The sequence below is a fragment of the Abrus precatorius genome, unplaced genomic scaffold (assembly GCF_003935025.1).
Source record: "Abrus precatorius isolate BTA unplaced genomic scaffold, Abrus_2018 Scaffold2, whole genome shotgun sequence".
Lineage (NCBI taxonomy): Eukaryota > Viridiplantae > Streptophyta > Magnoliopsida > Fabales > Fabaceae > Abrus > Abrus precatorius.
The window spans coordinates 18,505,605-18,520,698 of NW_020874362.1; the positions used below are offsets into that span (position 1 = coordinate 18,505,605).

General features: G+C 37.8%; 1 protein-coding gene and 1 non-coding gene across 2 annotated transcripts; one reads left to right on the forward strand and one right to left on the reverse strand.

The window, feature by feature from the left end:
• Positions 1-8,209: 8,209 nt before the first annotated feature.
• Positions 8,210-10,252, reverse strand: LOC113859560. The gene is made up of 3 exons (XM_027492301.1): positions 9,264-10,252; positions 8,930-9,104; positions 8,210-8,302 (listed from the first exon to the last, which is right to left on the reverse strand). The coding sequence occupies exons 1-3, from the start codon at positions 10,250-10,252 to the stop codon at positions 8,210-8,212; spliced, it is 1,257 nt and encodes a 418-aa protein (XP_027348102.1).
• Positions 10,253-10,712: 460 nt separating this feature from the next.
• On the forward strand, positions 10,713-10,819 carry LOC113860354. The gene has a single exon (XR_003503806.1). It is a non-coding gene; the product is annotated as a small nucleolar RNA R71 (small nucleolar RNA).
• Positions 10,820-15,094: the final 4,275 nt, after the last annotated feature.

Here is a 15,094-nt window from a genome sequence, read left to right on the forward strand (position 1 = left end):
TGGTGAATGAGGGGGTATTGCTTAATTAACCCTAATTTGTTTTAAGGAGATTCTAAACTAGGGATTGCTTAATCCTAGGTTTAATTCTACGGTTGCGTAACTTTGGGATGGGAGAATAGAGCCTAGCAAATTGTGTAATTTTGTTAGGACAATAAGATTGATTTTCGCTTGTTAAATTAACCTAATTCATGGGAGAGAGGATGAATGTTAAATCTTGAGTGGATTGAGGATAGAATCTTTGTGGATGAACTAAGGATTGCTGCTTTCTATTGTTTGAATTAATTAAACTTGTTAGCTCATTGCTCTTTATTTCGATTTGAAACCACAAAATCCCCCATTTTAATTGCTTGTCCAATTAATGCCTTCAACATGTTTAATGAAGATTAATAACCAATGTTCACGGGAGACAATCTAGGGTAACCCTAGTACTACATTAATTTGTTTAAATTTCGATGAGGATTTGCGACAAATCTTTTAAACATTCAAAAGGAAAAAAAAACCCACCATCAATCTCGCAGTATTAATTAAGCATTTCTAAATGAATTAAACAGCTCACGACATTAATAAGACTTTTCAACAATCTCAACACATATATCACAGTATTTTAGCATATCATGTCTCATTACAGTATTCCAAATACTCATTAAGCAACAGAGAAACCCACTCAGCCATAGTACTCTGGATTCTAATCTAGGGTCTAACTATACAATGGCTTATTCTCGGCTAAAACAAAAATTAAATTCATAAATAACACAACATTTACTAAACAAATAAGCCAGCTTAGATAAGTTCTCCTTACTTGGAATGAGTTTTCCTCAGATTAAACTTCACGTAAGTTCCCATGTATAGAAACAACACTTGCAGTTTATGTAACATCCCAAATTTCGGCCTACATGGCAGAGAGTGTTGATTAATTATTAGTAACTCTTGTTTGATTTTTTTTTTTTAGTACTCCAGTTCGGTTCTTGATTACAACTGTTTAATCATATTATGTTCCCTGCGTGCATAATTATTTCTTCCAGGGCATGTTGAGTTAATTTCGTATGTGCATGTCTATATGATTATGTGATGAAGTTACCTTGACTTAACCCAAGGTCAGTAAGATTAACCTGGGGCGAGATAGTCTTTTGAGCCATTTGAATGGACCCCACTTCTTTTACCCCCTTGATTATTGTTATTAATATTACATAGTTCTTTTAATTCTTATTATTTGATTGTGTGATATGCTTTCTTAAATTTAAGTGGAACTGCATATGTAACTTTCTTTATTTATATTGAATGATCACTAGGTTCTAATAGTGGGTGTACTTAAGTCTTCCATTTATTCTGGTGCCATGCACACTAAGTTAGACCATTAATGAGAGCCACCATCTTTTTTTTTTACCCTAGGACTCACGTGTACTACAAAGGATCCAAGGGGCAAGTTTCAATCTTTCCTCATTTAGTGCTAGTCATTCATGTCCAAGGGGGGGAGAATCGAATTTGATAGCCTAGGATTCTAGCCTAAATTAATTATACTTAATACAATTCCATTGTTCCTAGTTACCCTAAATAAATACAACCGCCACCTCTTGAACCGTTACACTTTGATTGACCATCATTTGAAAAATTTCCATATATGGTGCAACCGAAAAATAGGACTTCAATTCTTTCCTCGAGTATAGACTTTCCATATTCTTGTACATTTAATTAGGATTTTATCCAATATGCCTCTCTTAATTAGAGCAGTCAATTTTCATTTAATGCCTGAGATAGGAAAGAGAAAGACACCAGCCATAATGACCTAGATTCTGAGCCTAAATAATTACACTTAATACAATTATCAATTCCCTAGTTACTCTAATTAGGTGTAACCGTATGTCTCTTCCTAAACCGTTACATGTTAGAATTGAAATCCCTCATTTGTGGTGTAGCCGAGGATGGAGTTTTATTCCTTTCCTTAATTATGAACCTTTCAAGTTCTCGTGCACATTTAATTAAGGTAGGTCATTAATCATAAATTAGCAAGAATCTTGTAGTTAATTAGAAAGTATACCCTTGCCTTTCCATTTACTCGAAGAAACCCCCTATTTCCTCATTTAACCGCCATTAAACTCCCTTAATTACATTAAATACCATAGGGGAGTGAAGAGGCGCTTGCTTGATTCCTTCCACATTAATCCAATCGGTTACCTGCATTTAGTGGGCGTGCCAATCAGCTTGAAACGTTCCACCTGGGGCAATTAATTCCCCAGAACCGTGCCTGACATCAACCATATATATATTCCTTCCTTAATTACCTTGCATTTATGGCCAAACCTTGGGGAGATTTGTGTGAACGCATGGCCACAAGTGGCTCCACCCTCCATCAGAAAATTTAAGTAGCCACCTTGCATTAATTGCATGGCATTACCGAAAACAATCAAGCATTCACATTATTTTTTTTCCTAATAACCACTTTTTAATTGCTTAAAACCGAGGGGCCTCTCCTACCTCATTTAAACCATCATTCAAGTTACATAATTTACCTCTTAATCGCATTTAACCTCACGAGAAAAACAAAGGAAAAACCTACTCAACTTCCTTCTGGAGTTGACCTAGCCGCTAGCCTGTACTTAATGTACAACCAAAAACTTAGCAACATTTATTCTGGAAATTATGCTCCATTAATCGCATGCAATTATTTCCTGTTTTATGGCACTGGCCACATGTCCAAGGCAAAGAGAAAGGCACCACCTTTTCACTAACCACTCAAAATAACATCACCCTTTTCAATTTGTGGGACACGAAGGGTTTGAACCCGTTTCCCTCCACAACAAACCCTAGCTGCCAACGTGCATTAATTACCCACTCTTACCTAGGTCAAACCCCCATTCGGTTACTCCATCATGATGAATGGCATGTGGAGACGTATAGATCACCAACGGCTTGCCTCTTTTGCACTCTGTGCATTGAATGCTCTTGACAAGGCGCATCACCTACACCTGGACACCATGAGACGTGACTATTCAATTGAGAAGGTGAAAGGGTGTGTCACTTCGCCTAACCTAGCCCTAAAACCCTTCTTGTGCAACTCACCGCCAGCCTTTGGAAGACGAATGGGCAAAGCTTTAAACCACACTATATAAGAACACCTTCTAATCCTCACGCGCCCTTTTTCCCTTATTTTCAAAAACACTCTCGACCTCACCACTTCTTTTCTCTCTCGACACATTCTCACCCTCTCACAAAACCTCTACGCCCTTTTTCTCTGGTGGACAACACACTCCATCACCAACCTCAAGAAGGCGACAAAACACCAAGGATTCAAGTTGTGATCAAGATTCTGCTAGTACCAAGACCAAGCCTTCCACTCTATCTCTCTTTCTCAAACCAAACAAGGTTAGGGGAGCTCTTGTTTGCGCTTGAATGCATGTGGTTGTTCGTTTACTTGTAAACTCTGCATGCACTCTCTTCTTCTTGTTTTCATCTCTGATCTTCATCAATGAAAATTACATGCAAACCATTTTCATCTTGTGGTGATTCTATTTGGATGGTGTTTTTAAAAATCCATGTTTTGTAACTTGCGTGAACTTGATTGAGGTTGAAATAGTTTTGCATGTTGATAATATTGAAATCCTTGTATGAGTCTCGGTTGTTTATCTTTATTATTGAATAAAGTTGGTAACTTTGATGAATATCCAATTGCATGTTAAAGTAACTCTATGAATCCTTGTGTTCTTTTCGGTTTTCACCGACTACCCTCCTTCCTTTTTGTTTTAGCTGAGAAATTACTCACCTTTTTCTCTCGGTTTGATTCTGTATGACCAAGGAACCATTTTTCTTAACCATGAAAGAATTCTCCTACCACCTAATCACTATTTTACGAAAAATTTGTGGTAGAAATGAGTTGCATGTGTGATTAAACTTGCGGTTATTTCCATGATTCTTTGATGATTATTTTGTTTGCGAAGGTACATTTCGACTATGATATTTTAACAAAATTTTTATAACTGTCTCCATCTTCTCTCCTTTTCTTTTATTCTCGGACTGTGGACGAATGGTTCTTCTTTTCTTTGAACGTACTAGCTCTTATGAGCGTGGATTTGGTTATGTGGTTTGTGACCTTTGGGAATTTAATGTGCGTTCAAAAATGGTAAAGTGAGAATGCGGTTATGAAACTCTTATGTGCATGATATGGAAGATGGAGAGTCAACATCACAGTTTAGCACAGCTGAGGGATGTGAGTGTTTAGGTTCGAGGGAAGGACCTTGGGGGTAGTGGAGGGGGGTTGCCCCAATGGTGCAGAATAGCTCCCGCGGTCGGGACACGTCGCTATCGAAACCTCCACTAATCCTGACGTGAGCAAGCATTACCAAGGATCGTGGAAGGACTCGTTCCTGATGGACCGAAATGGTCAAATGGGAGAATATTCCTGATGGATTTCATACAATGTGTGCTTGTAGGGAACGAGGGCCTCCAATCACCTTGACTGGAGGAATGGTGGGAACAAACTGAGGGAGTAGTGACGTTTTAAGTGTTAAGGTTTAAATTATGTTGCGATGAATCTCTGTGACTCTGTCTGCATTTTGTGATTATTTATTGAGCATTTTGTTATGACTGTGTGTGTATTAAGATGTGACTTCGCAAGTGCTTGATATTACTCTGATTTTCTTACTTACTCAATATCTGATGACTGATTATATTGGAGCTCACCCTTTCTGTTCGTGTTTTATTGTTGTGTGTTTGTATGTATTGCATGATTGTATGACAGATGGACTCTCATCAAGCAATGATATAGGGAGAGGACTCTGACAAGAAAGCAGTATGGAGATACGACCAGGCAACACGTCGTCTCGTATACCAGGGGATGGTATCCCTGACCATGGGGCCTCTCACTAAAGGCGACTAGAAGCCTAGCTGGAGTGACCACTTTTTTGCAGACGTCTTCGTACCTCTACCTTCAGAACGGAGTATTATAATCCACTCACCCCCTTCTTCTCCACCACAAGAACCGCCAGCCAAACGTCTTAAATTTTTATTGACAAAGGTAAGACCGTTATCGATCTTGACCCCGAGCCTACCCCTCCTCCCAGCCCTTCTCCTGCCCCTGAGTTGAAAGATATTGAGGTTATCGAGTTTTCCATTAGACCAGTATCTCGCCACCTCCCACAGAGTAGAGCATCTCCTCCCGATGAAGCCGGACCCTCTGTCTGACGCCCCTCACCACCACCACCTACTTCTCGATCGCCCCCACCCACTATCGGCTAGATTGATAGTGACCCGGACGACCTTGATGTGTAAAAATCGAATCACTGGGCAAGTGTACCCGTTGTCGAAGTAATATTATTAAAATTAAAATTAAAGTACCAAGTGTCGTATCCACATGGACTGTTATTAAGAAACTTTTCCTTAATTGCGTAATTGTTAATAAATATGAAAAATAAACCTTGTTGATGAAATTGCTAAAAGTAAAAGAACAATAAATTAAAAGGAACAGATATTCTAGTGAAAATAAATTATAGAAAATTATGACTAAAGGTATTCAATGTAAAAGGGAAAGTATCTAGACTATAAATCCCCCTAAGTGTCCAAATAACTGAAATTCTTCTTCAACTACTTAGTTCCAAACCCTTATCGCTGCAGGAAATTCCAAATTAAATCAATACCTTTCTCAAGGATAATGATTCCTAACCCTCAGTTGATTAATCGGAATCTCTTCCTTAATTAATACCCCTAGGTTGCATTAAGTTCATTATAAATTCCATAATTAGGGTTAATCCTAATACAGAAAACTCACGTCTTTCTATCTCTAGAAATACATTCAAGTCTTTTTAATTGAGCAATGTTAAATTCATGCAAGAATTTTACTCAAATTCAAACAAGAAAACAAGATAGAGAAAATTGATACTACTCAATTAAACCCAAGAGAAAAGAACATGAAATAGCATTAGAAGAATTCCAGAAAATTTAGTCAATTAGGATTCATTACGTCTAGATACTCAAAGGAAAATTAGAACCTAAATATCTTCAAATTACAATTACAAAAGAGATGAAATAAAATGCTTAATCCCATCCTCTTGCCGTCTCTGAGTCTTTCGTCTCCAAAAACCTCCTCCTCCTCCGTCTCTGAGTTCAGATCTCCTTTTATAGGAATTGTCCTAGGGTTCTCGCAAAAGTTAAATTTCTGACGCGCGTAAAAGTACACGCCCAAGTACACGGCCATGTACTTGGCCGTGTACATCTCTGTTTTCTAATAGACGCCCTTCAAAGCTTTCCATAAAAGTACACGCTCATGTACACGGCCATGTATTTGGCCGTGTACATCTCTGGTTTTGATGATACACTTCAATTGACGCGACCAGTGAGATACACGCTCATATACACGGGCATGTACTTGCTCGTGTATATCTCTGGCTTTTTTGTGTGTTTCAATTCCCAATATCTTTTAAAGCTTTCACTTCTTGATCCTTTTTCCTGAAATATGAATAAAATGAAATTAATAATAGTAAATTTTCTCAATACCTTTCTCAAGGATAATGATTCCTAACCCTCAGTTGATTAATCGGAATCTCTTCCTTAATTAATACCCCTAGGTTGCATTAAGTTCATTATGAATTCCATAATTAGGGTTAATCCTAATACAGAAAACTCACGTCTTTCTATCTCTAGAAATACATTCAAGTCTTTTTAATTGAGCAATGTTAATTTCATGCAGCAATTTTACTCAAATTCAAACAAGAAAACAAGATAGAGAAAATCGATACTACTCAATTAAACCCAAGAGAAAAGAACATGAAATAGCATTAGAAGAATTCCAAAAAATTTAGTCAATTAGGATTCATTACAGATACTCAAAGGAAATTAGAACCTAAACATCTTTAAATTAAAATTACAAAAGAGATGAAATAAAATGCTTAATCTCATCCTCTTGCCGTCTCTGAGTCTTTCATCTCCAAAAACCGCCTCCCCAGGTTTGAGTTCAGTTCTCCTTTTATAGGAATTATCCTAGGGTTAATTTTCTCGCAAAAGTTAAATTTCTGAAGTGCGTAAAAGTACACGCCCAAGTACACGGCCATGTACTTGGCCGTGTACATCTCTGTTTTCTAATAGACGCCCTTCAAAGCTTTCCATAAAAGTACACGCTCATGTACACAGCCATGTATCTGGCCGTGTACATCTCTGGTTTTGATGATACACTTCAATTAACGCGACCAGTGAGATACACGCTCATATACACGGGCATGTACTTGCTCGTGTATATCTCTGGCTTCATTATGTGTTTCAAGTCTCAATATCTTTTAAAGCTTTCACTTCTTGATCCTTTTTCCTGAAATAAAAATAAAATGAAATTAATAATAGTAAATTTTATCAATGAATAGCTTAAAACTCTCAATTATCATTCATGAATTACAATGTAGGATCAAGTATAGAAAGCATTTATCAAATTCCCCCGAACTTGAACGATTGCTTGTCCCCAAGCAAAGAAATGAATCAACTTTTACCCTTGACAACAAAGAATCAAATTCCTAAAATTTTTATTATTGTTTTTTTTATTTTATTTTATTTTTAGGGGGAAAGTAATTCTTAAATATCAAATTGTGCTTTCTTTTGCTCTCGACCTCTGTAACTTCAGACAGAATTGAAATAAGGACCTCTCTACCATTAGCTCTTAAAATTTTAATTCAAAACTTTGAATTCTTCCACAAGGTGTTATTTAATTTTCTTTACTTTGAGCCATGATCGGCTAATAGGGTGCATTTTATGCTCCATCCCAATTAGCATAAGGTATTAATGGAAAATTCCACCCCTTGCTTTCCACATCGGTACCTCAAACAATTTCGGGGTTCTAGGATGTGGTATCCGGACATTGCCTGCAATCCACATTCAACTAGTTATGCTTCCATGGCATGCTCTATTATTTCTAAGCAGAGCCCCAATTTTTCAGATATTAACGATTCTTAAAAAAAAATTTGCATAGATTCAAGAGCATAGATTCAAGTTCCTCAAATCAGAAAAATCTACCGATACTTCAATCAAGAAACAATCAAAAACACAATTCCAATATCTAGAATAACTGCATATGAATCTTTATTTTTGTTTTTATTTTTATTTTCAGGAATATCATCTTCTATGCAACAGTAAAATTGACTCAGTATTGCTCAAGAATAAAACAACAATTCAGTTCAAACATCTATAATTATCCACCCCACAGTGTAAGATTTGCATTGTCCTCAATCAAATAGAAGAGTTAGAGTGCAACTGAAACTTCCCTGAAAAGTAAATAAGTAAGCAAAGAGTCGTGAGAAGCAAAGCTAATCTGGGATTCAATTGGAGAGGAAACCTGGTTAAAAAATTTTTTATAAGGAGATTTAACTCAGTTCATAATGACAAGAGGAGTAGAACGATCAAAATAATGCGATAAAGAAACAAAAGTAATAAATAGACAAAAGCAATATAAATCCTGAAAATAAAATAAGTAAAAAAAATTCAATAACTAAGACTCCTAATTGCAGACTAAACTGCGCATCATCTAAGTCTTCATCATCTATACTAAGAAAGTGGTCAGAAGGAGATGGGGTTCATGCTGGGGCGAGGACGCTTATTCAAAATATAAATAAATGAGCAAATAAATAACTAAATTAAAATAAACTAAACCTACCTAACCTAAACTATTCAATGTAATTCAACATTCAAAATTTAACATGGAGGAGTTTAAACTCCTCATTTGCAAAAGTTTGCAGTTGACCCCCTGGTACAGTTTGAGCCTATGTTCATTCACGTTAAAATTTCCTTTTTCTGGATGAGTTAATTCAATTATACTGCAAGGAAATACCTTATGCACAGTAAACGGTCCAGACCAATAGGATTTGAGTTTACTTGGGAATAATTTGAGGCGAGAGTTGTATAACAGTACTAAATCACCTTTTTGAAATAGTTTACCTCCCTTGAATTTTTTATGATGGTAGACCTTCAATTTTTCATCTGGTGGTTCATTAATAGATGGATTGGGTTGCTTCTCTGATTTCCACTCCAAAACTTTGAAGTCCCTCTTTCTCCATAATGGCTTAGTGGCTTCTAAATGACACCACTGTTCTTGAGTTACCAAGCTCATATCATCTTTTCCTCTATCATGAACTAAGCTTCTTTTCAATGGGTTTGAAATCAAGAATTACTGTGCACAATCAGAAACATAATCATCAATTACATTAATAAAGTAGCAAGAATCATCTTGTTTCAAAGACTTTTTTATTACATCAGGAATTTTGAAAGTGACTTTTTCATCTCCAACCCTCAAAATTAACTTTCCATCCCTCACATCAATTATAGCCCCTGTAGTAGCTAAAAAGGGACGACCTAAGATCAAGGGGACATCAGTGTCCTCGTCCATATCAAGAATCACAAAATCACCAAGAAAAATAAATTTGTCCACTTTTACAAGCACATCCTCAATGATACCCCTAGGATATTTAATTGACCTATCAGCTAATTGAATACTCATCCTAGTTGGCCTAGGTTCCCCTAAACCTAATTTCTTAAAAATAGAATATGGCATCAAATTAATGCTAGCACCTAAATCAGCTAAAGCCTTATCAACTATCAATCTACCAATGAGACAAGGAAGAGTAAAACTCCCTGGATCCTTCAATTTTTCGGGCATCTTGTTTTGCAGAATTGCTGAGCATTCTTCATTCAGAGTTACTGTGGCCAACTCCTCCAATTTCTTCTTATTGGACAGAAGATCCTTCAGAAATTTGGCGTACTTGGGCATATGTGCCAAGGCATCAACAAACGGTAAATTAATATGAAGTTGACAAAATAAGGACAGAAATTTACCAAATTGTTCATCATCCTTGTCTTTCTTCAATCTTGCTGGGTAGGGAAGTGGGGGTATGAATTCTTTCACTACAGGGGGCTTTTCCACAGTCTCCTCTTGACATTTATCCTCCTCTTCAACTGCATCTTTTTCTGTTTCTTGCTTCCCCTTCTCTTGTAATGTTCTGCCACTCCTTAATGTTATTGCATTGACCTGCTCCCTAGGATTAGTCTCAGTATTGCTAGGCAAGCTTCCTTGGGGTCTTTCTGAGAGAAGTCTAGAAATTTGACCCAACTGAATTTCTAGATTATGGATAGAGGCTTGTTGATTTCTTAGTGTTGTCTCGGTGGATTGAAACCGAGATTCTGATGTTTGAATGAATTTGGTCATCAGCTCCTCAAGGTTTGACTTCTTTTCAGTTGGGGGTGGTGGTTGATGTGGAGCTTGTTGAAACCCTGAGGGTGTGTTGTTCCGCATTGGCTATTGGTTGTTGTTCCACGGTGGGTTTGCATAGTTCCTCCAGCCTGAATTATTCATGCCATTGTAATTTTGGTACGGTGGTCTGTTTCCTATCACATTGGCATGTTCTTCCTGAGTAGCTCGACATTCATGATTAGGGTGGCCTCCTCCACAAACATCACATCTCATCACTGGAGCAACTTGGTGGTTAATAGATAAACCATCAATCTTCTTCCCTAAGGCTTCCACTTGCATTGCCAAGGATGTTACTGCATCAAGACTATAGATCCCCGCGGATTTCGCAGGTTTGGATCGAGTTGAGCTCCACTGATAGCTGTTCATTGCCATTTCTTCAAACAGTTCTTGTGCAGCCCTTGGTGTCTTGCTATTCAAAGTGCCCCCAGCTGCAGCATCTATCATTTGTCTTGTCGCTGGGTTCAATCCATTGTAGAAGGTTTGCACTTGAAGCCAGTCCGGAATCCCATGATGTGGGCATTTCCGCAACAATTCCTTGAACCTCTCCCACGTATCGTATAATGTCTCTGACTCCAACTGATAGAAGGAAGAGATATCGTTCCTCATTTTGGCAGTTTTCGCGGGAGGAAAATATTTTGCCAAGAATTTTTCTGCCATAGCCTCCCATGAAGTGATAGACCCTCATGGGAGAGAATTCAACCATTGCTTTGCTCTGCTCCTGAGAGAAAATGGAAATAGCCTCAAGCGGATTGCATCATCAGTAGCTCCATTGATCTTGAAACTATCACAAATTTCCAAAAAATTTGCAATCTGAGCATTGGGGTCTTCGTCTTGCAACCCATCAAACTGGACAAACTGTTGAACCATCTGAATAACAATGGGCTTTATTTCAAAGTTCCCTTGCACATCCGGACGGACAATGCTAGACTCTGTCCCTGTTAATGATGGACGAGCATAATCGGACATGGTCCTTGGTTGATCTTCGTTGTTTGCCATTCCTTCCATGTGTGTTTGTGCGTTTTCCCTCTGTACTAGCAGTCGCCTCTCTTTCCAAATTTTTTTGCAAAGTTCTTTTGATCTCTGGGTCAAATTCAAATAGTTCTTCAGACAGTGCAGTAGAACGGGTTTTGATCATCCACTAGAAAAATCAGCTCCTAAAAAGAATGAAAGTAAAATAGTTAAGTTAATTCAAGATTAAAGAAATAAATAAAATTAGTAAATACGTAATAAAGGGAATCCTAATTAAACAGTCCCCGGCAACGGCGCCAAAAAATTAGTGTGTAAAAATTGATCACTAGGCAAGTGTACCCGTTGTCGAAGTAATATTATCAAAATTAAAATTAAAGTACCAAGTGTCGTATCCACAGGGACTGTTATTAAGAAACTTTTCCTTAATTGTGTAATTGTCAATAAATATGAAAAACAAACCTTGTTGATGAAATTGGTAAAAGTAAAAGAATAATAAATTAAAAGGAACATATATTCTAGTGAAAATAAATTATAGAAAATTATGACTAAAGGTATTCAATGTAAAAAGGCAAGTATCTAGACTGTAAATCCCCCTAAGTGTCCAAATAACTGAAATTCTTCTTCAACTACTTAGTTCCAAACCCTTATCGCTGCAGGAAATTCTAATTTAAATCAATACCTTTCTCAAGGATAATGATTCCTAACCCTCAGTTGATTAATCGGAATCTCTTCCTTAATTAATACCCCTAGGTTGCATTAAGTTCATTATGAATTCCATAATTAGGGTTAATCCTAATACAGAAAACTCACGTCTTTCTATCTCTAGAAATACATTCAAGTCTTTTTAATTGAGCAATGTTAAATTCATGCAAGAATTTTACTCAAATTCAAACAAGAAAACAAGATAGAGAAAATTGATACTACTCAATTAAACCCAAGAGAAAAGAACATGAAATAGCATTAGAAGAATTCCAGAAAATTTAGTCAATTAGGATTCATTACGTCTAGATACTCAAAGGAAAATTAGAACCTAAATATCTTCAAATTACAATTACAAAAGAGATGAAATAAAATGCTTAATCTCATCCTCTTGCCGTCTCTGAGTCTTTCATCTCCTTTTATAGGAATTGTCCTAGGGTTCTCGCAAAAGTTAAATTTCTGACGCGCGTAAAAGTACACGCCCAAGTACACGGCCATGTACTTGGCCGTGTACATCTCTGTTTTCTAATAGACGCCCTTCAAAGCTTTCCATAAAAGTACACGCTCATGTACACGGCCATGTATTTGGCTGTGTACATCTCTGGTTTTGATGATACACTTCAATTGACGCGACCAGTGAGATACACGCTCATATACACGGGCATGTACTTGCTCGTGTATATCTCTGGCTTTTTTGTGTGTTTCAATTCCCAATATCTTTTAAAGCTTTCACTTCTTGATCCTTTTTCCTGAAATATGAATAAAATGAAATTAATAATAGTAAATTTTCTCAATGAATTTATCATTCATGAATTACAATGTACGATCAAGTATAGAAAGCATTTATCAGTTGCAAAGCGTGATCCATCAAGAAATTTACAAGCCCAATATTTTCACATCAGAATGCATGACAATTGAGAACATGGATAATTGGATGACTTTGATTACTCAATACCTCACTAGCGATAGTCTACCAAGCGACCTTACACTAGCCAAAGAGGTAAGAATGCAAGCAGTAAAATATACCATCCTTGACAGAGAACTCTACAAGAGAGGTATTTCAACTCCTATGTTGAAATGCCTTGACGACGATCAGGCCAACTATGTCATGAGAGAAGTCCACGAAGGAATCTGCGGTACTCATTCGGGTGGACGAACAATGGCGACCAAAGTCCTAAGGGCTGGGTACTTTTGCCTGACGCTATCTAAGGATTGTGACACTTTCGTCAGACAATGCATCCCATGTTAGCAACATGGTCCATACATACAACGACATGTTGACGAACTTCACCCCATAAACTCACCTTGGCCCTTTGCTATATAGGGGATGGATCTTCTCGGACCTTTTCCTTTGGCTAAGGGACAGTGTAAGTTTCTTATAGTCGCCATTGATTATTTTACTAAGTGGATCGAAGTAGAACCACTCGCCACCATTACGTCACAAAATGTCCAGAAATTCACTTGGAAAAATATAATCACACGTTTCGGCATTCCATACGCCTTCATCACAGATAACGGGCTACAATTTACAAACAGACGCTTCAACGAGTTCTTAGAGGGATTACAAATTAAACACAAGGTAACATCTGTCAAGCACCCTCAGTCCAATGGTCAAGCCGAGGCTGCAAACAAAGTCATCTTGCATGAGTTAAAAAGAAGATTGAGGTCGGCAAAAGGGGAGTGGGCGGAAAAATTACCAGAAGTCCTCTGGGCCTATAGATGTACCCCTCAAACAACTACAAAAGAAACACCTTTACGGCTAACCTATGGTACTGATGCCATGGTTCTGGTCGAAGTAGGAGAACCATCATTTCGTAGGCAACATTTTTAGGAACAAACTAATGGCGAATCCCTGGCCATCAACCTAGACTTATTGGATGAGAAACGTGATCAGGCAGCAATTATGGCTGAAGCCAATAGAAGAGTGATGGCCAGAAAGTACAACTCAAAATTAAGACCATGGCAATTTCATGTTGAGGACTTGGTATGGAGGGCAACACGGGAAGCACGCTGAGACTGAAGAAAAGGAAAGCTCGCTGCTAATTGGGATAGACCCTTTTGGATATCGGTGCGACTCGACAATGGATCATACAAGCTTGAGACGTTGGAAGGGAAGAAAATACCAAGGACATGGAATGCTACACATCTAAAGCATTTTTTGAATTAAAGCATATGTAAGATATCCATTGGTATACTCTTTTCCTCACTTACGTTTTATACTCTTAAAAGAACGTGAAAGGAGATTTTCCTGGGAAGGTTTTTAACGAGGCACCCTATTATCAATAAAATGATCTTTCTATGCATTTTTAATATTACTCATCCTTTCTTAAGTGAACATTTTTAAATTCCCTCCTGAGTGCACCTACTTAGCCAAGTTTGAATTTACCTAAAAATTCCCTCCCGAGTACCCACCACTCAGCCCAGGATGAAACTAAAATATACCTCTACTCGGCCGAAGATGAACCTATTTTATATTCCCTCCCGAGTGCCCTTACTCGGTCAAGGTTGAATTTTTCTAAAAATTCCCTCCCCGAGTACCCACAACTCGGCCTAAGGATGAATCTGTCAAATATTCCCTCCCGAGCGCCCCTACTCAGTCAAGGTTGAATTTTTCTCAAATTCCCTCCCAAGTACCCACCACTCGGCCTAACGACGAATCGATTATTATATCCCTTTAGCAAGCAATCTCTCTTTAGTATTAAATATATTATTAGAAGATTCTGGTGTATTAGTTAGTCGCTTATACATAATTACTTAACAGCCATGGCTCATTAAGATAGTGGCCGACTTGTAGTAAAACTAAGTCAAAAGATGAATCTGTATTCATTTGCCAAATGGATTACAAAAATCAGGCACTATTGGCCTGCAATCAACAACAAAAAAAAAGAAATAGCTAATCCCTATTTGGACCATGCTTCGTAGGGACTTCCTCATCAGCAGCACTTTGAGCTTGGTTCGGTGCTTCGGCGTCGGGCTCCACCTCTTCATCCACCTCTTCATATGGTAGAAATTTACCATCAAAGAAATCTCTTGACATATGCATGACATGTCTGAAGTTGGCCTCATGCTCTTCCACGAGTTTTAAATTACACTCGTCGGTAAGAGCCTTTAGCTTCGCTTCAAACGTCTGCTTTTCGTGATCCAAGACCAGACTTTTGGTTTCTAGCTCTGCATACTTGGCCCTCAGAACCTCCTCCGCCACTTGCATCCAACTCT